General features: G+C 37.5%; 1 protein-coding gene across 1 annotated transcript in view; it reads left to right on the top strand.

Moving 5' to 3' along the window:
• The first annotated feature begins 2,622 nt into the window (after window positions 1-2,622).
• The window catches only part of galnt16 (UDP-N-acetyl-alpha-D-galactosamine:polypeptide N-acetylgalactosaminyltransferase 16), a 38,745-nt gene continuing 13,474 nt past the window's right edge, over window positions 2,623-27,893 (top strand). Inside the window, exons 1-10 of the mRNA XM_053510386.1 lie at window positions 2,623-2,973; window positions 9,502-9,683; window positions 11,352-11,450; window positions 11,571-11,638; window positions 16,432-16,497; window positions 17,683-17,804; window positions 24,300-24,387; window positions 24,647-24,731; window positions 25,251-25,354; window positions 27,724-27,850. Of these exons, the coding sequence (XP_053366361.1) occupies window positions 2,764-2,973; window positions 9,502-9,683; window positions 11,352-11,450; window positions 11,571-11,638; window positions 16,432-16,497; window positions 17,683-17,804; window positions 24,300-24,387; window positions 24,647-24,731; window positions 25,251-25,354; window positions 27,724-27,850 (1,151 nt within the window). The 5' untranslated portion in view covers window positions 2,623-2,763. The remainder of the gene's footprint in view (window positions 2,974-9,501; window positions 9,684-11,351; window positions 11,451-11,570; window positions 11,639-16,431; window positions 16,498-17,682; window positions 17,805-24,299; window positions 24,388-24,646; window positions 24,732-25,250; window positions 25,355-27,723; window positions 27,851-27,893) is intronic.

The following is a 27,893-nucleotide window of genomic DNA, read 5'->3' as shown; positions in this document are numbered from 1 at the left end:
CAAACCTGCAATGACATTGTATTCAAATACATATACGTCAATATGGAGTTGGTCTCCGTTTTGCAGCTATTACAGCTTCCAATCTTCTTGAAAGGCTATCCAAAAGATTCTGGAGTGTTTCTGTGGGAATTCATGCCCATTTATTTTGTAGAGCACTGCCGTTTTTGGTTCATCCCAAAGGTGTCTTATGGGGTTGAGGTCAGGGCTCAGTGTGGCTCAGTCAAGTTCTTCCACACTGAACCCATTAAACTATGTCTTTACTTTGTGCACTGGGGCACAGTCAAGTTGGAATAGAAAAGGGCAATGCCCAAATTGTTGGCACAAAGTTGAAAGCATAGCATCAACCAAGATGTCTTGGTATGCTGAAACATTACGTTTGCCATTCACTGGGGATACGGGGCCTAATTGAAACCTGAATTCAATAATTAACAGGTTTGGACAAATCCTATTGTCCATATAGTATGTCTAGCTATCTATCCGTCTCTCTTCAGCCTTTTGTTAGGCATCTGGTGCTCAACTTTTATGCTGGAAGAATGTTTACTGTCCAAATACAGCAGTCAAGTGTCACCCATGATCCAAAGTTAACAAAAGTTGTCACTTAGGTCTCTCCAAAAGTAATTCATCTTCTTTTGTAAATAAGGAAACAGTCTTAGGGCTTTATCTAATTCTTTATATCTAAAACACACATTGGATTAAAAAAGAATTGATTCTGATCCAACCATTCATTTATACCATGCTGTCAATGTTTAACTTTCATTGGCAAACTTAGTTTGTACTAGATTTGATGAAACATTTAAGTGGTATTACTGTAAAATCCCTGTCAGAGAAATGATCTCATCTGAACAGAAATAAGCCTAAAAGAAAGCACTTTTGGACTGTTGAATTATCCCACTTGCTCGAAGAACAATGCTAGCCTTTATTTCAGAGAAGTCTTTCTTAAATATAAGACTTTCAAACTGTAGTGCCTAATGTGAAAACACAGCTACATACAGTACAATCTCCTGGTACTGTACATAAAAGATTAATGTGAACAGGCTGAAGTTCCCACCAGTAATTTATCATTAACCATTTTGTATTAATATGCACTTTGCTCACTAACTGCTGGTTGGGGTTTTATTCATGCTTTGAGTCTGTGTGTGTGTGGAGTTTGCATTTCGTCCCAGTGCTTGGTGGGTTTCCTTCTGTGTTTACAGTAGGTTTTCCCCCACAGTCCAAAGACATGTGGTCTAGGTTAATTGCTATTTCCATATTAATTGCCATGTGTGACTGGGGTGGGAGTGTGTGTGGGGGGTTGGCCCTAATTTCCATGGGATAGGCTCCAGGACCCCGGTGACCCTAAGCAGTATACTGTAGGTAAAGGATGGGATGGTTATGTTTACATCACAATTATATTCATAAAAGATTATGTATTTATATTTTACTATTTAGATGATTATACACCACGTCCTCCTTACTTACCAATAAACTACAGTACACCGGAATATGAATTTACTGTCCATGGGAAATGTGGAATGATCATGTGGGTTTCTTCTGGCTTCTCTGGTATCTTCTCTCTGTCCAAGAACATGCAGATAGGTGGATTAGGCACCCCTTGATGTGAATGACTGTGTAAATGTGTATGTACATGGTTACCTGTGATGGCTTGGCAATGTTCCCAGTCCATTTGTGGAGTTAAAAGTTGTTAGTGAAGATAAATAAATGCACAGTAAGTGGAACATAAATTTTAAAAACATTTAATCATATTTAACTGTCATTTTAATCAACAGTAAGATAAACAGCAAAATATTTATGATTTATTTATGTTCAGTAGAATAATATAATGCCAACAGTATGGTGACACCTGATCCTCCTTAGTGTTTATGCTGTAGCATTAGAATCTTTTTTTTAGTGGATCATCGTGCAATGCAACCTTAATAAAGACATGGTTTGTCGAGATTGGAATAAATCACACCCTCGGCCCTGGATACTGATGTATCTTTATAGTCTGATTTGGTTCAGTAGTTTTCAACTGACCAATTTGTTTAGAATCTGGGCCTACAGTTAATGCACAAATTAGATAACATTTACAAGATAAAACACCTTGCTAGTCTAGAAAAAAACGCTTTTTTTTGTATTTGTCCAGTGGGATCCTGGACATGGACAGGACCCCATCTATAAGGAAGGTGCTAATGCTCTGCATTACTGATCAGAAGCTCAGCGGTTTGAGCTCCAGCCCTTGTCGCTGTTGGGCTCTTGAGCACGGCCCTTAACCCCAGTCTGCTCCAGGGGCACCATATACCGGCCGACCCTGCACTCTGACCCCAGGCTACTGACAAAGTTATGTAAGATATGAGATGTATTCTAAATTTCACTATTACATTCTTTACATGTCAAAATAATATGAAGGTGTTTATTACACAGACATTTGTCTATTTTCGTTTATGTTCAAATAAACACACCAATCCAACTCTTGACCAAGCTGGTCTAAATAGGAGTCTTACTGGGAGTCAGTATTGTGTGTGTGTGTGTGTGTGTTTAGCTGATAATCGCTTTGTGTGGAATAGAGCAAACACAAACGCGTCGGATGACTCGGCGGCGCTAGGACCGCGCTGCAGCTTCCACAGTGCAGTCCACTCCATCAGGCTGGGAAGCTGTGTGCTGCGCGAGGCATCTCCGCACTCGAGTCCTTAGAATAATAAGGAGACGCGCTTGACCGGGGACGGAGCCGACACGCACCGGGACGTGCTGAAGCTCCGTAAGCCCTGCTCCTTATGGACACTCATCATGCGCAGGATTAGGGCCAACGCCATCGCCATCCTGACCGTCGCGTGGATCCTGGGCACCTTTTATTACCTGTGGCAGGACAACAAGCCGCGCGCGAGCCCTTCTTCAGCGTCTCAGGCGCGCGCCGTGGGCGTCAAAAGCCGCGGGCCAAAACCCGCCGTCTCGGGGAGAGTGGACATCCGGCGAGAGGACAGGACTCTTCCTCTTATAGTAAGGGGCGAGTGGACAGTGACGGGGTTTTACATTACCGCATTGCTTTAATTAAGCCGCGCGCGCGCGTGTCTGTGTGCGCGTGTATGTGCATCTTGATCCCAATGTGTCTCTGCATCGCACAGTGTTGATGGATGGTTTCCTCATATTTGAGCGTTGTATATCTTGTGAATACCTTAATCCCAGTCATGACAGGTTTGTATAAAGATGCAGGTTCGAGTGCTAATCAGTGCTCTCTTTTTTCTCCACCTCAGCTAAACATAGGTATTTGGGGCAGTCCCTAGGGCTAGAATAGAGCTAGAACAGGGGTGCACAATTTGCTTAAAATGTTCCTCTGGGCTCTGATCATGTGTGCTATATTTCCCAGAACTGAATCTGCTCATAGTTATATGAGGTAAGATAGAAAGAAGGAATCACCAACCTGCAGGCGTCCAGGAGTTCCACAGAACACACTCATCTCTACAGCATAGCTCAGCTGCACAATAGTTTTTAACACACTGTTTTTAAAATTAAAATGGCTTTAGATAAACATCACATCTGATGCTATCTGTATTAAGTCGATACTGGCTGGATCTATTGGCTCAGGTTTGTCCAATCCACTAAAATATTCATGTCATGAATGTGTGTGTGTGATGTTGACTAGCACAACACTGATCTTGCATTAAACATGCAACCCATCTTGTGGTCTTACAGCCTGCTGTTGTTGCACTTCTAATGTTTTGTGTAACTTGATGCTTTTAGAGTGTTGACTTGGTTACCGTCATGATGCCTGATGTTGTGTGTGTATTGAAAATGTTAAACAATGTTATTGGTGCATCACTAAATCATTTGTCAATAAGACATTCTACCTGGTTTTAACTCGAGTGATTAAATTTGTAAGGGTTTTCATTTTAGAGCTCCAAAAGAAACACTAAGGTGCATCATGTATACTGTACAATTTGTACTTGCTGAACAAATTGTAAAACAACTTGATTCACAAGTTATTATGAATAACATTAAGCCTACTGTTAGAACAGTAGTATATATATATATATATATATATATATATATATATATACACACATGGCTTGAATGATGGTTGTTGGATGAAGTTTTGAATGACATGTTGTCCAAGATCAACCCACATCTTTTGCACTGAGATTGTTGGAACGAAGATGTTTGCGAGCTATAGAAACACACCCGTCGTTTAGTCTGCGCTTGACAGTTGGATGCGAAATTCATCAGGTCCAGAAGAAGAAACAGTTTACTGAAAAAAAAAAAAACGTTTACACACTCTCTTTGCTGACCGTATTTTAAACCCAGATGACAAGTGAGCAGATAGTTTATAGTTTTGTCCCTCACTTTGACAAATTGACTAGAGGTCTGTGTTCAATGTTAACGATCATTTTATTTATTAAATTATGTTTATAGCACACGTGGAAATGCAGTTCCATGATGTCTCAATTTGAACAAAAAAAGGTGCTCATGAAACTTGCTTTATTAAACTATGTCAGGAAATCTTATACAAGATAAAATGAAAGAATCTACACATGGGTAGACCAGGCTTGAAGTGAAATAACTCATTCAGGAAATCATATGTGAATTAGTTTTAAACCCTGCCAAAAGAAATCAGTAGTTTAAATGGAGATGGTTGCTATGTTTATACGCGAAAGGGAAACAGACAGCGAGAAAGAGAAATTGTACTGAATCCTGTTTCACCACCACATCCTTGAGCTCCATAGCAACAGAGCAGCTCTCTCTCGCCACACCATAAGCTGCATGCCACTGGGACTTAATGTCCACAGTTCAGCATGACAAAGAATATCTATTAGTCAAGCGTACAGTATGCTGATGTGTGTTTACCTAAATTGAAATGTACTCACCGTTCATTTTAATAGGAACACCTGCTCATTTATTCTGTTATCCAAAATCATTCACAGCATTCTGTGTAAACTCTCCGGACTGATTTTTTGTGTGTGTGAAATTCCCAGTAAATCAGCATTTTGTAAAATACTTAATCTGGCACCAACAATCATGCCACGGTTAAAGTGAGAGAGGTCACACTTTTTTCTTTATTCAGATGTTTGATTTGAACATTAACTGAAACTCTTGACCTGCATTTGCATGATTTTATGTGCAGTGTGTGCTGCCACATGATTACATAATGGAAAAACTGCCTAAATGTACAGGTGTTCCTGTTAAAGTGGACAGTGAGAGTATACACTCGCTTTTCTCTAACTAATATTTACTTGCTCATGTTTAATTGCCCCACTCTCACTTTTGTGCGTTTTTCTAGAGTAGAACAAGTTTACTTTGACCTAGGGGTGGAATGCATTATATGATTCTCTAATATCACACATTTTATGTTTTGATTCTCAATTTGGTATGTTATTTTTGGCTCAGGGTGTAACATTCTGAACGAAGTTAGAAAGCAGCAGATGGGTTGTTATTTCTTAACAGCTAAGCCCCAGTATAACTCACTTTAGATAAAATCTGATAAATGAATAAATCAAAATGACAAGGTTTTAACAATCATTTAACATTAAAAACAAAACTGACAGGATTAATTAATTGTTTAAATTGTGCTGTAATTTTTCAAAATTAAATTATCACTTTATGTCTTAAGCTGTTTATTAAAACAAAATCTTACAAATACTGTCCTATCTCTGATGATGGACCTTAAAAATACCAGTTTCACAAAACGGTTGTGGCAATACTGTTAAATGCTTTATTATTATTATTATTATACAAGATACAGATGTAAGTATCGCACCCCTGCATCAGAAGTGCTGCGTATGTCCTAAATACATGTCATCAGAATATGAGGGTGGAGTGTCTGCTAAAAGCTGACAGATGATGAGGTTAGTGCCCATGCTGTGCATCACCCGGTCTTGCCATGTGACTTCATTCAGAGCTGTGATCCAGATCGGCATGTCATCTCGTTTAATAAGATATGTGTTCACAAGAGCCAAAGCAGCACTTGTAGGACACGATCGTCCTCTCAATTTAGCCTGCTGCTTTGATATTTGATCTGCCTTTTTAGATTTGGCACTGCAGGCACTGCCCTTAAAATGAGATGAAATGGCCTTTTACTTCCTATCTTGTTCTATTCTAAAGGACACTCTTACACACTGTCTGGTTTATGGCCTCTGGTTAACAGGACTGCGTTGCCAAAAGAGAGCGATTTTGTCCTTGTGCAAGAGCCTATTTCTGGTTTTGTACCTTATAAATATTCCCTCACAGCAATTAATTTGATTTTCAATTTCAGTGCAGACTAATCCAATAAGAGGTTTTATTAGATTTGTGACTCTTTGTTTAGCGCTGACTTTTTTTTTTGAGATTTTGAATATCTTTTCTTGCATGTTGTTGAAACACCCATAGTAACCATAATGCGGTAGTTACTGCACTATCGTGGATCCTTATTTTATTAATGCCTAATATGTATTCACAAGGCTGATGTTTCTCATAAACTGTTAGTTTAATATTAGTGGTACAGTGGCTAGCACTGTTGCCTAGCACGTCCAGGGGCCGGGTTCGATTCCTGCCTCTGTGTGCATGGAGTTTGTTCGATTTCCGCCTCTGTGTGCATGGAGTTTAAATGTTCTCTCTGTGTTTGGTGGGTACTCCGTTTTTTTTTTTCACAGTCTAAAGCCATGCAGATTAGGCTAATTCGCATTCCAAAATTGCCTGTAATGTGAGTGTGTAAAGGATTGGCACCCTGTCCAGGATGTACCCTACCTCATTCCCTAAGTTTCCTGAGATAGGCTCCAGGCTCCCCTGCCACCCTATATACAGGACATAACGGAATAGATAATGAGAGAGAGAGAGTGTCAATTTATTATTAAATATATACTTATACATGATTTTTTTTCTTAACTTCTTTTTTTCTTTGCTTTTGGCATGGTTCATTTCAATGCATCATTTGCATTTCTGCTGATCTGATAGTGCTGTATTGCATCCTTAATTTATTTATTCTTAACAGACTTTTTTGCCCTGGGGATTTAAATTAGTTTTTGGATTAAAATGCACATTTTAGGTGGAATGATGGAAAGAAATTGGAATTCTAGAACCGAGAACACTCATGTGTGCTTGATTTGCTGTTAAGGTCAGGCTTGTTATCTTTCCTACAGTATGTAGTGAGGCTTAGATGTTTATATTGCATTGAGCAGCTCTTTACAGTTTGTAGATCTTCACTGTATATAAAGTGTACTTAAGTAGCTTGCTCAATGCAATATAAACGTCTAAGAGCATGTGAGGGTTTATGAGAAATATTTCATCATAGGATTTCATACATTGAATTTTTATCGAGCTAATCAGTTGCTCCAGAGCATGAATCAGATTTTTTTCACTGCAGGTCAAGGATTTTTTTATTATAGAATAAAAGAATTACTTAGGGGTTTTTTTCTGTCAGGCATTATAAGTTCAGGTTTTGGTAAATCGGATTTACCTTCATCCTCTTCTTGACCATCATGAAGCAGTTTCTAAAGTAACCTCTGTTCTCAAAACTGATTCATTTTCTGTCATTTAGAGCTCTTGTACAGTAAATCCCACTTGCTCGAGAGACCAGGTGTTCTTTACCTAAATTAATCTGAGTGAAACCTGTCAGTACAGTGAGGGCTTGCAGTCTGCCTGTGCAGCTATTATCTGACATTGCAGATCTTGCGAATTCATGGGCAGATTCATCTCATTATGGCTATTTTTGCACACGCAGCATCGCACATTTGCATAAGCATTAAAAATTTAAATCGTTTAGAACATTACCGCATTTGGCATTCTGTTTAGCAATTTGTACGCCCAGTTAAGATGCTGAGCGTTTAATTCTGTCCAGATGCGCTGTGCTCAGTATCTTAGGATAAAGATCAAACACCATATGTGGATCAGGACAGAAGAAGGAACGGACCATCTATGTGTCCCTGTGACGCCAGATGAGACGCAGGGATGGTTCCAGCCTTTCATGATGGTCTGTTCTTTTATAATTTGTAGGATTACGAATAAAAAGTATCAAATTCTTTTCTTCCTCCCCTGTAATGGAAAGTGAAGTCATAGAGTTTGGAAACGTAAGTTAAGCTTTTCTCGACAGATCGTTAATAACAGCAAATTGAACAATACTGCCTATTTGGTTTTCTCCATCACTCCCTTTACACACACCCTCTTAATCGTGCTGCCTTCATGTCTTTTCATCTGGCAGCTTATTATGCGTTCCTGCCAATTTAACATCATTTGCCATGTTTAGATAAACAATGAAAACTACCGATATAATCACTATAGCTTAAGCAGCAGAGTACATTTAGATAGTCAAACCTGTACAGAATAATTATAGTTATTACTATATTTTCATTGTTAATTATAATTAAATAAATGTAACAGCAGTGACGAATGACGCGATTATTACATGGCATTACAAAGACATGCTACTGTTACTCCGACTCCTTTTGAATTGCGTCATGTTTTGTGTCACATCATAGAGTGCAAAACAGCTCTGGGAAAGTTTAGAATTCAAACTTGTCTTTTTTTTTCTTTTTTTTTTTTTAAAGCCAGAGATTCTGAGACAGGGATTTCTCACACATAGTGTAGGTCACACTTACACGTACAGTTACTGCTGTTAATTAGCTCCAAATGCATCTGCCCTCTTCTGCCTACTAATGATTCTAATAACTGAAATATATCTTGCCAGGGATGACAGAATTTCATGTTTTTTAAATATTTTTTTCACCAGAAAGTTTCAATGTTGCCTTTAACCCGGCCTCGTTTCTTTGCTCTTAAGATTGCTTTTGACAGAAGAGATGCTATTGGCATACAGTAGTATTAACTGTAGAACATATAGATGCTGGACAAGGACTGAAATAATTTATTATAATAATTTGTTATAATAACTGCATCATATAGGTAATAATAATTATAACAGTAATAATAATAATACTACATTAATATTGTTAATCATTTATTATTAAGTGAAGTAAAACCTGATTTGAACATAAAATATTTGGAATTTAATTAATTTTTGCTCCTGTTTACATAAAAATGTTTTTTTTTTATTTTTTTTAAGAAATTGCATTACATTCAGTGCTTCCTCAGTTACTGTTAGTGGACGTTACAATACATTCTCTCCTCACTGATTCTTTTTATTTGCACCTCTGCAAATATCTCTAAATTAAACCATCGTCTTCACACAGAAAGACGTTTGGCAGAAGAATTGTACTGGTATTCATGTAAGAACTATATAAGGATATCTAGACAATTTAGTTGGAAGGGAAAAGTCTTGTCCTCATATGAGGACATTTAGGTCTCAAGGGGCTAACCTACAAGGAGACATCTAACAAATCATACTCGAGTTAATAAGGTGTTGTAAATGCTTTGGACAAGTTCATGAGGTCTAAGGAAAGGTTAATAAAAACCTGAAACATTTTAAAGCTTCACTTTAAGATGAGTGATGAATAGAAGCATTGCTCTCTGCTCCTCTGTCTGCATGTCCTGTTTTCCAATTCTTGTGTTCTGTTGTTATCTCTACCCCTTCCGCTCTCCCCCTCTGTTCCTCTCTCTGTATTTAAGGTGACCCATCCTCCCCGAGCCGAACATCACGCTCAGCTGTTGGGCGGCTTTGATGAGAAAGCCTATTTATCCAGTAAACAGCTGAAAGCAGGGGAGGATCCGTACAGAGAGCATGCTTTCAATCTGCAGGAGAGCGACAGACTGGGAAGTGAAAGAGCCATCAGAGACACACGACACTACAGGTAACCTGTATGCACTCTGTCACACACACATACACATATAAATGGTAAGAACTTGATCACACAGTGACGATGCAGGAAATTCCTTCAAAAGGTGTTATTATTATTATTATTATTATTAATAATAATAATAACATAAAAGAAGATAGGCTACAAGTGCTTATTACACCTAATACTACAATAACAATACTATGAACTACTACTAATACAATTAAACTAATATTACAATAATTGCACAAATAATTTTTTATAATAAGGTGAATATTACAACTACTTGCACAAATAATTTTAATTCATAAATTGAAGTCGCAATATGGACACAGAAAGCTGCAATTCATTACAGGAAATGTGTGCATAGTCATATTTGCATGGAATTTATGAAGAGTTTGTCAATAGTTTAATTTTTAATGTTTTTTGTTAAAATACTTTTGAGGTGTTAAATAAATATTGTCAAACATCCTCCTACTGAGATCATCTGTGCCTTTATTTGCTCTTAGTTAAATATTGCAGTTTGACATATCAGTCAAAATAATTACAATGTATTTTTTTATCAAATCCTGCAGCCCTAATTTACATTCACAAATAATTTATGATTTAAAAACGATCTAGGAAAAATAAGGAAACAATTAGCCCATTGTATGTATGTATGTGTGTGTGTGTGTGTGTGTGTGTGTGTGTGTGTATATGTGTGTGTGTGTGTGTGTGTGTGTGTGTGTGTGTGTGTATTGTACAAGAGTCAAAAAATTATCCACACTCGAGTTATATTGAAACTTCTGTCGCTCGACGCTTATTCTGTTGACAGTCTTATCAGTGCTTTTTGTTCAAGCCTACTGTCTCCCCAGTCACTGCCAGACAGGTATGAACGTGTTACTTCAGTTCATTTGTTACTGTGGTAAAAATTTTAATGGATGCCCCACTAACGATTTTCACAGAAAAAGGGCAGCGTGCAGTGATTTGTTTTTTGTGGTCTGAGGGTGTTACTGCTCTCGAAACAACTCACGGAAAAGCATAAACAGAAGCATTTTGGATATCTGCAAGTAAAATTTGGACCTAAACTCTAAGGAAGGTGAAAGTTTCTTAAAGAGAATCATTACTGGTGACGAGACACGGATTTATCACTACGAGCCTGAGAGTAAACAGAAGGGTTTGGAATGGAAACATCCTCAATCGTTGACCAAGAAAAGGTTAAAAAGTCAACCGTCAGCTAGAAAATTGATGCTTACATTTTTTGGTCATTCTCAAGGGCCAGTACTGGAACATTATCAGGAAAAAAAAGTTCAACAATCATTAGCGCGCATTACAGAAAGGCGCTCATTGAAGAGCTGAAGCCCAACCTTCGGATTAAATGCAGAGGACGGCTATCCAAGGGCGTTGTGATCTTGCATGACAATGCACTTCTACACACTTCGGCCCACACTTTCGACACTCTACAAAAACTTGTTTAAGCATCCTCCCTATAGAGCTGATCTCGCTCCTAAAAGTTAATAAAAATAAATTCTACAGGCTGAGGTTTGACACTTTCTTGTATACAGGGATTCCAGGAAGACACAGATGAGAGAATAAAAAACTGTATCTAAGCAAGCCATGGTCCTAGATTCCAAGTACAGTTACCACAATGTACTCTCATGGAGGACTGTACAATCACACACACACATGTTTGCTACCTTTCAGATGTGCCTCAGTGACATTTGACCCTGACCTGCCCTCCACCAGCATCATCATCACCTTCCACAATGAAGCTCGCTCCACCCTATTGCGCACCGTTAAAAGGTAACAACAGATACATGCAGACTGCAATGAATAAGTACTTGTACTAATACAGCATGTTAGCGATGTTACTTTCAACACATGTACACACACACACTGTCCGTCCCTCCCTCTCTCCTTTAGTGTATTAATGAGAAGTCCACCCCATCTGATACAAGAAATTATTCTTGTAGATGACTTCAGCTCTGACCGTAAGTTCTTTTCTTCCATTATATTTACATCCTCTGGCTCATGCACACATGCACAAACACACACACACACACACACACACTTGCACATAAACAGAGGGATATACTGAAGTGATTACATTTTCTACCTACGCCCTGGACATTCTACTTTTATTTAATGGATTTCTAAATGGATGACTGGATCTCACGGTACCATTACAAAAATATAAAACACATTGAACTCTCCTCTAGTCATGGAAAGATAAATAAGCTTCATTAAAGGCAGAGTGCAGAAAACCCAGGAGAGTATACCGTACTATTTACTCAGACCAACATGCACGGATAAGAGTGGCAATGAATTAACTAGGATCTCGGCCTCGGAGCAGCTGTGGGAAAGCAGGAATACGACCGCGATCCAATTCTTCTATTAGTCATGGAGAATAAAATAAGCTCAATCATCTGAGCTGAAGAACTAGTGTAATTGTTTTCACATGTTATAAATGTACTGTTGTTAGGTTAGGAATCAACATATCCTGTTTAACAGATGCTGATGAGCTCAGTCTGACACTCTCTCTACTACAGTACGTACCTATTGGATGCATGTATGTGCGTCTACGTGCCGCCCGATCTGTCGTTTCTGTGAAAGTTATTTACAGGGTCGAGTTGCCAGCTCAACGCCGATTGTATTTGAGGGTGCAACAGGGGCAACCCACAGATACTGTACTCGAACCGGGGACTCGAATCAGGGACATCCTGGTCAGCAGTTCAACACCTTAACCACCAAGCTACCCCTGATGCATGCACACACTTAAACACACTGAGCGATTGGATGCACTGACTGCTGGTATTTATTATAGGCTTATATTGCAACATAGTTAGTCATATGTGCATAATTGTGTATCTGATTGAGTGGGTGTTTGTTTATTCATATTCAGTTTTGCTTACAAATGAGCCAGAAAGCTGTTTCTGTTAGCTTGGCTCTGTTTACCGCTCAAGTAAGAAGCCAAGCTGGATGTGATAGTAAGATTCTGCTTGCCAGGCCTAGTGCGTGTAAGGGGTTCATTTATATTTGCAGCATTTATTCAGTGTAAGTTTATACCGTCGGGCAGGTACGAACACAGCAAATGCACTTAACACTTTGTGGGTTAAAATAAGCAATCAAAGATAACACAAAAGAGAGTTTTTAAATGCAGTAAGAACAAGATTGAACATGTGAACTTTATACTTTGATCTCCACACATGCTTTGTTTACCTTCTGAATCATCATTTTGCAGAGCAGTACATCAAAAGGCTACATACTGTATACACTGTCTGGACCAAAAAGTCAATATTTCAGAATGGTCAAATTATCTTGCATCAAGCAAAGAAAACAACTATGGCATTTTGAAATGACTGGAACTGGGTTAAGAACCCTTTAACGTACGGTGTTATCAAAACCAGAAGGATAGTGCTGAAGCATCAACTTTGTGTGGTTAGAAAAAGATCACTTAAACACATGGTAAAGTTGCATGGTAAAATATAAGCAGTAAAAACTGTAGCTAGGTTTAATAGTGTAATTAAAATAATTTCCATAAGCACACAATGTGATGAGAACTCACAGGATTAGGACCTAAACAGCTGTGAGGCCGAAGGAAAACCACTTGTTAGTGAGACTAATCAGAAAAAGGCTACGATTTGATAGGGAGCATAAAGTTTGGACTTTGAGTTGAGATGAGTTCAGAATGACACTATTCTAGAGCGATATGCACGTCAAGAGAGTAAAAAAGGAAGAACATGAACGGATGTACCCATCATGTAGTATAGTAGTCACTGTACAAGCCTCTCCAGGGAGTTTTTCTTCCCTGATGGCGCAGGGATATTGTAGGACTTAAATATCGAAAGAATGGTTCTGTGAGCATGAGGAATTATTTTCACACATGAACTGACCCTTATATTGTGTTGTGCACTCAAAGCTAAGGGTGACTGAATGTAATCTTAGAGTGTATGGCTTTGTCTTTACCCAGGCAGTATATTACTAGCGTCCGTATAAAAATGCAGGATGGCAGGATCCAAAAGTCTCAATCCAAAGGCTGTATATAAATTACGGAAAATGCATGTTGTATTATGCAGAGACGATTTCCTTGTTCAGTGCAGCGATTGTTCTGAAGAGAAAAAAAGGGTGGAGTGGTGTTGGGTTTGGTTCTGTTAGATTTTTCTTTTGTTAGTGTTGAAACTTGGGTCTTTTGGAACTGAAGTAAAAAGAAAAATATAAAATTTCATACAAGAAAAAAAATACCAATGGATCCAGAATTGTATTAACCCTGCCCTGTGTATAAAAACGCATTTGCATACGTAAAAATATTTTTGTGGATTCTAAAATCCCTTGTTTAAATACAAGCTTGATTAAAAATAATATTTAGAATGCTCAATAAAAATGGATTCTTAGTACACTTTCCTTTCCTTGCTCTAATAATAATTTAATATATAGACCCTTGTAGAGCTGTACGAATAGCTGCGAGAGAATTCTAAGGGCATTTGTAGGATGTAGAAACCGAAGTTTAAATCCTGTTAAGACTAGTCTTAATCCAGCAGCATGATCACTGTACTTGATATAAACCTACTGTACATGTGACACGCAAAGAGTTCTCCAAGCAACTCGATGGCCTTACAGTTTAGTAATGTTGACACATTGCCTGCTTTAACATACACCCTGAGATCTACATCAGTCTCTCTGGCTGTTTGTGTCTATGTCAGGATGTCTCTTATTCCAACTGTAACATACTTTTACAATGGAAAAATATGACATAGATAATACAAGTCTGTGCAGGCATAGGTGCGTGGTATAAAGTGTTGCTGTCAGGCATTATTCTGCATTTGATAGTGTACTGTATATGAGAAAGTACGCTTGACTTTTGCCTTCGTGGTGATCCAGAGCTTACTCTTCTCCTCACCACCTGTCTGTTGTCCTTACTGTGCTTGGAGCAACATTAAAAGTAGAAAAGTTTTTTTTTAAATGGATGAATAAATAAATGGCAATAAGGTTATTGTAGAAAAATCAGATGTATCATAAATCTTTAGCAGTGTTCATTTTTACTTTTTAACTGACAGAACTATTATATTTTCATCATGTTTATAATGTGCATACATTTTGTTACAGAACACATAACAGTATGGATAATTATCATATTTATTACAGTATTATAAGTCCTAACCTTTCCATATTCTGTAAAAACTAAAATCTAGAATACCCCACTATTATAATTTAATTAATAATAAGAGGAGGAAGAAGAAAAGGAAGTATTATTGGTCTACATCAAGAAAATAAAACATTAAAATTGTTGGAATTGGGTTAATAACTGCCCAGAGGTAAACCTTCAATTCAATTCAATTCAATTCAATTTTATTTATATAGCGCTTTTAACAATGGTCATTGTCTCAAAGCAGCTTCACAAAAAAAAAATTAAAGATTTTTTTTTTTTCTAGAAAAGAAAAGAAAAGAAAATATTTGGAAGTGTGTATGTGTGAGAAAAATGTGTCTAGATAATAATGAAATGAATGAATGATGAATGAACTTCAACTTTGTGGTCTGATGTGGAGACAAAAAAATGGATGGCTATGATTGTAGATCATATAAAATCTTTGTGAAAATGCATTGTAAAAAAAAATGGTCAGAAGAAATTACAGCTATGTTTCATAGTGAAATTAAAAGCAATAAGAGCTCACAGGATTGGGACTAAACAGTCCGGATGTACCTTATTCCAGAGCGTTGGGCACATCAGGGTAAGAATAGTAAAAAGTGACCCACTCATCCTGCACAGCGCTTACTGTACAATGCTTTGGAGGCAGTGTTATGATCTGGGGTTGCTGTAACTGGTTGGGTCTAGACTCAACCAATGTTACATGTAAATAAAATGAAGTCAGCTGACGACCTGAATGTCCTGAATGACCAGGTTATCACATCAATGCAGTTTTTTTTTATAATGACAGTGATATTCCAGGATTAAACTTGTGAAAGAGTGATGATGAGGCCACCACGCTGTGTGCTGTAATCAAAGACAAAGGCAGTCACACCAAACCTATGCATCTAGACATCTGTTTTTTTTATGTTGTTCATTGTTTGCATTTCAGATGTAATTTTTTTTTGTAGATGACACACTTAGCACAGACTGTTACATTTTTTTTATTTAGGCTTTTGTTATGGGACATTTTTTGTTAATCTGTAACATATTTGTGCATTTTAATAATGCGTTTTAATCATAGGCCTCTATAATTATTTCATCTTGACAGGTGGATGTATCAATTTCTTTTCCTAAGGCTTGGTAATTTAAAGTTAATGAGTTGCTCTGTTCTATCAAAATCTAGAAACATTGATACCACAGTCTGGAACACGTCCATATGGTGGCATTACACTGTGCTATTTTGGGAGGATTGTATTAACTTTGTGTTCTTTTTTTTTTTTGCCAAATGAGCGTTTAGAAACAGTTGGTGTATTTTAATGAGACAGCATTTCATAAGCATAATGCGTGTTTCTATAGACTGATTTCATATTCATTAAATTGAAGAGGAAAATGTGTATTGATGCTGTTCCAGCTTTCTGAAGCTCTTCGTCTTCTGCTGAATTTGTTTAATTAGTAGTTTATCTGAATTTGGAGCAAGTAAACATTATATAAAGGCAAACATAACCAAATATATGTGGAAATAGAATGCATATGCGAGCTGCATACCAGCTATGCAGGATGAGTTTTAAGGGTATTATTTGTGTCTGTGTGTGTGTAGGTGTGTGTGTGTGTGTGTGTGTGTGTATTTACTGAGTAATCTGATGGGTTTTTTGTCCTTAGCTGAGGATTGCCAGCTGCTCTCGCAAATTCCCAAAGTGCGCTGTCTGAGAAATGAGCGACGAGAGGGTGAGTGTTCAGGGTTCAGAGCTTTTTTTTTTCTCTAACCTAATGATCATATCAAGCACTTCTTTTTGGCATAAACATGAATTAATATCAAGTATGGGTAATTGTGCCAGCTTTTTGTACATAGTCAGCCAAAGAAATGTACTGTATACACACTTCAGGAAAATAAAAAAAAGTTAAAAATTAATTTAAAAAATTTAATTAATTGATAAACAATACATTATATATTGATGTATATTATCGGATAATAATAATAATAATAATATTGTAAATATCATATTAATATAATATACATAATACAACTTTTCTTGTCCTATAGTGTGTATAAATTTTTTCGTTTGACTCTGTGTATTCATGTAATGAGGCTTATTATTAAGTGTTTTCAAAACCGCAGAAGATGATTGCATTCATTTTTTTTTTTTTACTGTCAGCATTTTGGCATTTGTACAAAGTATGTAACCCTGAAACCCAGACTTATCAGTAAATCTGAAATTCTGCCATTCAGGTCTGTATGTAAGATGTCTCGCCATTAGACTTTAGTGCTTTCATTTCTTGATTGTCAGTAGAAATGTAGAAGGATGTAACTGGATCTGTGTGTTTGGCCTTTCAGTCAGATGACATTTGGTGTTCTAAGCCGAAAACTTGGCTGTTTGGTGAAGTTACCAAGAATGTACTGAGCTCCATCAGCCTGGAAGTGATAGCATTGGAATCTTTGGCCTGACTTTAACCCCTTAAACTCGTTGAATTTGTTGGTGTCTTCAAATTTACAGTACATTCTCTGGTTTACTGCAATTAGTGAAAGATTCCTACACTGAGGCATTGATCCTACACCCCAGACAACCCACCCACTGTATGCAGGTCAGCTCTCAATCCTAGTTAGGAAATGGGAGGAGAGCATGCAGCGTAACAAACCTTACAGATCAAATGACTCAATGTTTTTGAAAAAAAAAATGAACGATAATAATAGAAAGATAATAATAGTTGCGTAACAATTTGCTTTAAGGTGAACAAGTAAAAAAAAAAAAGTGCTTTGTTTTTAAAGGGGTCATTTCTTTAAAGGTAATGAAAATACTTGTTTTTGAGACTATATTATTGCTTTTATTACTTTCCAGGAGACAGAGCAAAAGATGTTTTATGAATGTTCCAAAAATTGCCTTTTGGTGAAATGTTGTTTTGTGCATTTGGCAGGTTTAATCAGGTCACGGGTGAGGGGAGCCGGCGCTGCGTCAGCTTCTATCCTTACCTTCCTGGACAGCCACTGTGAGGTGAACACAGACTGGCTCCAGCCAATGATCCAGAGAGTCAAAGAGGTAAGCGCTCATAAAGACTGCAGTCAAAACTTAATGTTTAGTCTGTGTAGTCCACGTTATGGATTTCAAATGGGAAATTTGGTAGCTGAGACAAACACACACAGAACCACCCACCTACCCACACACACACACACACACACACACACACACATGTTGTACACTGTTGTATAACAGTGACAGATGATAGGACTTTAACATTTTGTGTGTTAGGAGTCATTTATAATTCACAACTGGCCACAGTCCAGCATGGCTTTCAGCAGTACTTCCTGAGACAGAGTGTGAAAAAGAGCGAGAGAGAGAAAGAGGAGGAGTATGAAGGAAAAAAAGTGAGAATGTATGTGCGAATGAAAGTGAGTGAGAGATGAGTTTCATGCAGCTGCTTCAGACAGCCTCAGGCATTCCCCTTCTTTGTCAATGTTAACTAAATCACCAGGAGACCATTATCCTCTCCAATCTTGTTCTCTAAGAAAATAGCTCTAATGCAAGACACTCAAGATATGATTTTTTTTTCTTCTCTCTTTTTTTTTTAGCACATCTCAATGGTAATTTCATTCTTTTGATAAATCATCTAATATCCTCCACCCTGTAGCTAGACCACCTCTTTAATAAACACACACACGGGAGGAGGCTCTTTCCTTATCTTATATTCCTCCATTTCATTTTGTAACCCCATACAGATATAAGTGTAGACTGTGAAGGACGAGGACTCAGCACACGCACAGCTGCACAGAGTTTTCCTCTTGTGTAAAGCTTGTTCATAGTATAGCTCGCAAACCTGATGACGGTGTACAGGTCCGATTTAGGGATTATGAGCATTAAGGTCTTGTAAATGGTGTTGTCATGCATGTGTTGAGGTGCTTAAGCTCTCGTGTGCTTGTCCTGATTAATCCAATCATTGTAAATCAGCAGCAGGCCAGGCCTGCGAAGAATTCCCATGGCTCTGAACCATGAGAAAGTTAATGAGCCATGGTGAAAACTATGCTTGGTCTCTAACCAGTATCCACACATAGAGTCTGTCAGCAGAGCTTTTAACTCCCAGTCAAATGGAAATATGTTTTACCCGACATCTATGCACACATATGGTTGTTGGTCTTTTGGCTGCTCCCGTCATGGAGTCGACACAGCAGACCATCCGATCTGCACAACAACTTGGCACAGGTTTTATTATCTGGTGTGACGACACTTTGAGAACCCTTTAGCCTCAGGGACATTTTGTGCAGTTTTATTAAGAAATTACCTACTAAGTTTAATAAAGAATCCTGCAGAACCACCCACAGTTCTTGCAAGGACTGTAACTGTTGCACTTCTTTTTTTTTGGATACAGATCTCAGCAGCTTCCATTTTTTTGTCTGCAACATGGTTGCTTATATATATATATTATATATATACATGTTCTGCTCTCTTTTCTGGCATACAAAGATTTTATGCTAATGCTGGGAAATCAGAAATGTGTTTGTATACAACAATCTATATTTAGTATGAATTCCTTTATTCTGTAAAACTGAGAAAGACATCTGCAGTACTCCATGCCTGCTTAATTGCTTCCTGAAGATCATGTACAGAAATTTGTCACCTAAGTTCACAATTCATCTGAGAATTCCCACCAAGTCTTAGACATTTTTATGCAGAGGTGGACACCCTGACTACAGAAAGTAAAATTTCTGCCACATATTTCTTCCATTCTTTAACTAAACTAGATTATTCTAATTAGCACAACTCTTCAGCCTGATAGGGGAGAACGAATTAATGACATCACCTGAATACCCCTATGAATATCTCTATAAATACCACAGGTAGAAGATTTACATGTAATCCATGTTTAGTAAAAATCGCCTAATATTGGAAGTCAAAGAAACACTTACTTTGGAGACTGATTTTAGTCCATGGAGTTTGTAAATTGCCCTCAAAGGCCCTGATTTGATTAAAGTTTGTAAAGATTTGCATTATAAAAGCATGTGCATACCAAGAAAGATTATTTTGTCCATTTTTAAGTATATAAAAAAGGTGGTTTGTGTGCAAATTCATAGATTTAACACCTACAGTGTCGTTTGTGTAATTCAGTGTAATCCAATCTTCTCAAAATGCATATATTAAATTTGTGGAATACAAAACAGTGCCATTTACTAAGTCTGAACAATGAGTTCAGATAACACAGTGTCTCAATAATAATTTAATTCAGTAAGCATTACATTAAATCATACTAATCAGTTATTTAAATGATGTCTTAAGGTTGGTTTCTTGTTTACCTCATTAACATAATGAACACTGATGTCTAAAGGGATTTGTTTTATGTTCATAATTGTGCATTGAACAGTTCCTTAATGAGTCTCGCCATCGTTAATCCTTATTATACACTTTGGCAGTTTTACTCTTTTGGGAGTCTCTGAGCAGCTCCGAACACAATGCAGCATGTAAAAACAAAGAGTGTGTATAAAATCCTTATTTACATATTTTTTATGCTTTCTTTGCACATTATGTCATTCAGGCCATTATTTTTTTTGTAAATTAGTCACAACACGCCAACTAACTGTTCTCAACACTTGGCATGTTTGCAAATCAGGGTGAAAATCTGTATAATTCATTTTTGGTTATGGTGAAAAGTTTAAAACTGCTTTAGTTTGCATTGGAGTTTGTAAGAAAGAGCACAGGGATCCAGATGTTTTGTGCACGTCTATTTCATAATAAAACCTTTATTTGAACATCCATTATAAATAAGTTTTATAGAAACAGGTTTTTTGTTCTTTTTCTTAATAAAGGGAAACTCATTCATTGTATTTGCACAGACAATACAAATGTGCTAGGCATGAAAAAATGCAAAAGCTGCTTATACTAGAACATGATTGACAACTTCGAGAGTGACAAAAGAGGGGAAACATAAACAGTTTCTGAGCAACATTTTTCTTTTTGTTTAAAGAACTTTATTAATTCAAGGTAAATCTTATTGCTTGCCAGCTGGTGCAGCTGTGTCCCTGTGCTGTCTCAAAACCTCTCATATTCACAGTTCAGCAGGTTCAAACAGCTTACAAAGGACCGCAACTTTTAATTGAAAACACTTGTTGCCTTCATCATCTACTCTGTGTATATAAAGTACATTAACATGGTCATGTGCAGTAATTCCACCCATTGTTTATGGTTTACATACTCATACATGCTCAAAAGTTTGGAGTCGCTTGCAGATTTCTTTGTTTTTGGTTAGTGATTTTTTTTCTACGTTCTACAGCAATACTGGGGATTTCAAAACTATGAATTAACACAGATGGAATTAGGTAATTATGTAACAACAGTCAGTTGTTATTTCAAGACAAGAAGGTCAGCTGTTCTGGATAGTTCTTGCAAGAACAGTATTGTCAAGTGCATTTGCAAAACCCATCAAGCACCATGATGAAACAGCTCTCATGAACATCTCCCAGGAAAGCAAAGCCAAAACTTACCTCTGCTGCAGAGGAGCAGTTCATTTAGAGTTACCAGCCTCAGAAATCACCTGTTATCAGCACCCTGCAATAGTGCTGTTGAAAGAAGGCTTTACAGATAATGAGTAGCAGATACATCTTAACATCAACAAAAGATATTATGACAGTACATAGTTTGGACGCCTTTAGCATTGCTGTACAATGTAGAAATAAATAAAAATCAGGAACCATAGAGTTAGAAAGTGATCCCAAACTTTTGATTGGTGGTCTATATACAAAGACAAATGCACATTCGAGAATTCAGTGGTGCAAATACTACAGAAACTGCACTACAGACAATAAAAAGTGATGTGATCAGAAAAGTCATTCTTCACCATATTTTCCACATGCTGGCAAATACATCTGCGACACGCGCCAAGAGATTGGCTCAGACCTGATTGCTCATTTCCTTAAGACATGTAGGCATTTTTGGGGGCATGTTTTAAGTCAACCAAGCTCACTGCAAATCACTAGAAGTTATCTTGACCGATCACCTTCTGAGAAGAGTGGTCTTTTTCAGAACAACAATTCCCCATTTCACAGGGAAAAGAAGCTTACCACATGTCTTGAAAAAGATTAAATTGGGGTAAATTATATGCTATGTCCTTCAAAGTCACCAGTTCACAACCCAAATGCCCATCTGTGGGTTATTTTGGACTAACATGTTAGGAAGCACTCTCACTATCGACACGAAAACACCAATTGAGGAAATAGTTTTTAAAAGATCTTTTGGTGTTTATCTCTCAGGACAGTTTCAAAGACTTGTATCCTCTGTAGCAACCAACATTAAATAAGTTCTGGGGATTTGTGGCAGCTTATCATCTTACTAAGACACTGTGGGTTCGTTTTTTGTTAAACTGTCACCCAGATGTCGATCTTCCTCCCATATGGGTTCTCATGGTTGATTGCATAAATTATTCAGGACCATGGACAGATCAAGACAGGGTTAATGTTCATTGAAGCCCAAATGGTTAATCAAGGTTTAAGCAAGCGAACAGATGTCCACTTTACCATCACCAATACCATAAAGTTTAAGGATTTTCAACACTTTTCTTACCATCTTGCCAATAAGAATGATAATGTCATTTCATTATCTATCTTTCTATCTATCTATCTATCTAGCTAGCTATTGATCGATTGATCGTATGTATGAAGTCCTAAATGCAAATAAAAGAAATGCAGAAATGGCCTCTTTTACCAAAGTGATGAATGTGATGTACTAAATTAAATGTTTAAACAATGTGTGCTCACGAGTCAGTGCAACCACCCCCTGGGGAATATCTCAGGTAATTACTTTTTTTTGTTGAAACACAGGGTTTATGGCAGCTTCATTGCTTATGGATACATTTCCTATTTTTGGTTCTTATGAGCTTCTGGGTAAGAGCTCCATCTCACTGGTGCATGCATCAGCATAAAAGACTATACAGACTACAGTATTGAGGTTGCTGTGGGCAATTTTGTCTTAGCTATTTCTGTATGATACTGCCACAGTGTTGTTAGTTCTTACCAATGAAGGAATTTAGATTATTTGTGTTTAACTAGCTGAAGTACTCAATGTTGACAGGAAAAGAGTTTTTAGAAACAGCTAAGAGGTTAACGCTTAAAATAAGCTAATCAGTTTTAATGTAATTAGGGATATTATTTCAGGTGGAAGCCCATGTAAATGTCTGCTTGTCTTTCTGTACATCAGTTACCAATATAAAGAAATCTAATTTAGTAACATAACTTAAAGGTAAGTTACGCACCTTGTTTACGCTAAGTTCTACTTCTTTCATCGCCTGTCGAACACGCTCTCACAGATTAGAAATTGAAGATCGGATAAAGGTGAAGTTTTCTCTGTAAATTAGTCCAAGTTCATTTATACAGTACTACTTCAGCTCTGTTATTTCAGCTGTGAAAATATTAAGTAAAATAATTAAGTAATAATACCTCCCTTTTTTTGAAGTAAGCCATGCTGGGTCACGCTTTCATTTGTGTTTTGTAAGGATTTGAGCCACTTGTAGGTGCATTACAGTTGTTTCTGTGGTTTAAGCACTCTCAGTCTATACACAGTAAACTATTGCATTGATTGGCTCTGTTGAGGGACGGGTATAGCCACTCCCACCTCGAGGGCACAGGTGCTAAATTAGAAAAAAGCGCTAGATGATGTTACTTATTCTGGCACATGACTGGTTCATAGCTTCACTTCTACTCAACATTTTGATTTCATTTATATTATATAAATGACAGGCAAGTACCCAAGTTCTGCCAAAGGTTTATTAATTTCTGTCCAGCCAGTTTTGCATGATGCTGTGACAAAATTTAGCTGGACAGACATAAATACAGACAAACAGACATGCAGACAGACATACAGATAGAACATTTTCTCAGACTGGTTTTTGGGTCCTTTGATGTATGAAATGTTAAGATGTCATTGAAAGAGCGAGTTCTGACCAGTGTACAGACAAAATCTTTATTTTATTTTTATTTTATTTAAAGAGATTTTGAGAAACACTCTCAAAAATTAATTCTGAAACTCATCCTAACAAGTTGCTGAAGTTTAATGATGCCTTCATAGGTTTAAAATCAATGCCTTCAGCTTGCCAGCACGCAGATACTGAATCCAAGTGGATCGTGAGCATGCGGTTTCTCTCGGGTTTGTGGCTATAAGAGATATCATTAATTGCAGAAAGCATGAGCATTAAATACCAGTCAGTCTGAGTGCAAAATATGAGTGACAGATTGTAATGCATCCTTATAAAATGACAACCCATAAATCTGAAGCATCTTAAAAGCTTATTTGCAAATGCTGGGAAGGCCTTAAAGCACATATTAGTGAGCTCAGTAATGTTACAACCACCCAAAGGGATTACAAAGGGAACGATACAGCTCATATTGCCCTTATAGGTCAGTAGCTAGCTGCTTGACTAACCTGTTTGTTCAGTTTTATCACGGTTGGCTTCTTGGCATTTGTCTCATGTTCACTGATGAAAACCTTGACTGTTTGCCACTTATGCATTTTATTAAAAGATTATGAATTACTGATTTTCTTTCTACGTCCACTCAGGATCATACTCGGGTTGTCAGCCCCATCATTGATGTGATCAGCCTGGACAACTTTGCTTACCTGGCAGCGTCCGCTGACCTTAGAGGAGGTGAGGGCAGGATTTGTAATCTCAAAATACATAATTATCTCTCTAAGCAGCAGAGCACATGATAAATATAACATACTTAAAGAAATGACATAGAGAAGTTTTGTGTTTACTGCTAATTACTTCAATTGTCTTAGTCTAGTCTTTTACCAATGGTCTTAGGTTATTGGTTATTATTAGTTAATAGGTTTATAAGTTAGTAGGTAAGAATGGGTTAAAGCCTAAACTGACTCCTGCTTGCTCTCTCCATTTCTGACTGCAGGGTTTGACTGGAGCTTGCATTTTAAATGGGAACAGATTCCTATTGAGCAGAAAATGGCACGAACTGATCCAACCCAGCCAATCAGGTGAATCTTTCGATGCCAGAATGTGTTCCTGTCGACATACTGCCCCAGCATATACTTCTTTTCCTTATCGCAGAGTGCATGATGTGAGAAGGATTATCTAATATATTACATGTGGCCTGTCAGTCAAATTCACTTTTGTATACATACTGTTATGAATACATTCAGTTTTAGTAAAGAAAATTACAAATGATGTAGAAAGTAGTGGAGAAAGGCAATGCAGTACACTGAGATACTGTATTTTTACTTGGAAAATAGGTGCATGTAGTATTTTCAGATACCTTGGGTGTGTAAATAAAAAGAATAATAACACATTTTGTACCTATATTTTGTTTCTTTCTAAGACAAATGTTTCAGTAACAGAAACAGACAGGAGTTTTAGACAGTTTGTGTGGTTATTTCATTCCGCAGTTTCTTCATATGCCTGTTTGTTAGAAAACAAGAGTGCAGCTTGAGTGTTGTTTACACACTGAAGCGTAAGAAAGTAATTTTCTTACTCTTTTTCTCCTCTTATTTTTATAGGACTCCAGTGATTGCTGGTGGAATTTTTGTTATGGACAAGAGTTGGTTCAATCACCTGGGCCAGTATGACACTCACATGGATATCTGGGGTGGTGAAAACTTTGGTAAGTTTATTTAGTGCTGAGTCTAGAGAGTAATAGAGGGAGAAAAAAAATATGTTTAGCACCTTTGGCAGAGGTGGCACGGTGGTGTAGTGGTTAGCACTGTCGCCGTCTCTGTGTGCATGGAGTTTGCATGTTCTCCCCGTGCTTAATGGGTTTCCTCCGGGTACTCCGGTTTCCTCCCACAGTCCAAAGATATGTAGATTATGCTAATTGGCGTTCCCAAATTGCCCATAGTGTGTGAATGAGTGTGTGTAAGTGTGTGTGCCCTGTGATGGATTGGCACCATGTCCAGGGTGTACCCTGCCTCGTGCCCTAAGCCTCCTGAGATAGGCTCCAGGCCCCCGCAACCCTGAATACAGGATAAAGCGGTATAGAAGATGAGTGAGAGAAAATTTTGGGCAGGTTGAAAACTCAAATCCATAATAATTAAAGTCGGTAACAATTGTCAATGCCAAGAGCATAGTCAAAAAGACAATATTACACAGGGATAATTCATATTCAGAAATCAACCAGGAGACATAGCGCATGGAAACCTTGAAAACAAACAAATGACACAAATGCACAATAATACTTCTCTATGAGACATGCACACAACACAGGATATAAACACAGACGGATAGTGGACTGAACACAACACATCTGGATGCAAAGTAAACTAATCATAGAACAGAAGCAGAGGCAAACCTAGCAATATAAACCAACGTGAAATCAGCAATCACACTCTGATCCAAGGCACACAGCGAGAAATAACATTCGTGACAGTACACTATATACGACTTATTTTTTATGCTATTACAGAAAAACGATATACAATTTTGGGGAATTGGGACACTACTGTTATGACTGTACTAAAGGACAAGAAAATATTTGTTCTGCTTTGCGATTGCTAAGAAGTGTTTCCAGGAGCCGTTACCTGTAGCACATGCTCATGTTCTCATGTTCTGCCTGCTGTTCTTATGTCTGTAGAGTGAACATATTATTCAATCATATAAAGTATGATACAGTTCTATGTTTTATGAGGATGTGAAGTGTGTTTTTTAAATATCATTTTTACAGTATATCTGTATTTTAAATTATTCTTCATCTGTATTTGAAGAGAGGTACATCTGGAAGTGGTGTGTCATCTCTCTGTTGCTTGATGACTTGTCTAAGGGGATATTTCAGTTTTCAGTTAATCATCTCACTGTCAAGACAATGTTAAATTTATTGGAACTTCAGATGTCGCAAAATATGCAACCGTTCTTTTTAGTCTTTTGAAGCTGGCTTGTGCCAGAATGGATAAACACAATGCAGATCTCTGTGTGTGTGTGTGTGTGTGTGCTTGGGTGTGTGTGTGTGTGTGTGTGTGTGTGTGTTTAGAGACCTCTACTGGCTGAATCTCAAACATATTTGTATGAATGTTTCCAAAATGTGATGCAGTTATTCCCAAGTAGATACATTCTCTACTAACCTCAGTACTAATTTATGATCAGAAGATAAATAATCATATTTTAGTCATCTCCACTGATCCTAACCTTTAAATCTCCCAGAACCGACTGGTAGATCAAGGCTTGAACTCTTCAGTGCATTTTGTTTCTACTGAATACCTTTATATTACTGAATCATTTGAAGGAATAGCTAAATCGTATGAAGAGTAGAGAGTTTGGGTCATATACAGTACAACTGTTCTAGGATCTGTATGTAAACGAATAATGTTCATTTTATTTATTGTATCTTAGTATTGTACTGCAAGGGAGTACCATGCAGAAAGCATTGTGTGGAGGAATTATAGGACTATAGGCTGTAGTTTATTCTCTTGTCTTCAAGACATTTATTGTTCACCTACCCTGATGAATCTACTCTTTGAATGTACTGTATACTATATAGTATGTTCTTTATTTTTGTTATGCTTTATCCTCAGTGGATAATTTTACTTTTATTATCACCGTTCTGCCTATTCCGTCCATCATGACTGATCTCTGTCCTCTGTTTGTTCTCCCCACAGACACATTCCTGTACTCTAACTCTAATGCAGTAGCTGTTATCCATGCTTGAACTTTGCTTCAAATAATACTCTGTTGAACTTAACCACTACGCATTGCCAGACATAGCTTTACTCCCTATTACCGTACAGTAAATCACCTAGTAAAAAAAAGAATAACTGCTGGGGCATTATCTCACTGAGTCACAACGTGTATGAATAGTACTTATAGTACATTAAAGACATTATTAAAGGCGATTCAAATAATGAGCAGACTTTGGTTTATATATCTTCTAATTAACCTTTATCATCACACCACAGTTCATTTAGGATTCGCCCACATTTTACTTCTCCGTCCCTAATTCTGTGACTCGTGTCCTCACCATTTCTTCCTCTTCGGCTCTTACAGAGCTGTCGTTCCGGGTATGGATGTGTGGAGGCAGTCTGGAGATTTTACCCTGCAGTCGCGTAGGGCACGTTTTCAGGAAACGCCACCCTTACGACTTCCCAGAAGGCAATGCTCTCACCTATATAAAGTGAGCACAATCCTGTTCTCAGTGATAATATGTACAGAGACTT

This window comes from Clarias gariepinus, chromosome 13 (genome assembly GCF_024256425.1).
Source record: "Clarias gariepinus isolate MV-2021 ecotype Netherlands chromosome 13, CGAR_prim_01v2, whole genome shotgun sequence".
Taxonomy (NCBI): Eukaryota; Metazoa; Chordata; class Actinopteri; order Siluriformes; family Clariidae; genus Clarias; species Clarias gariepinus.
This window is presented reverse-complemented; position numbering and strand designations above follow the sequence as displayed.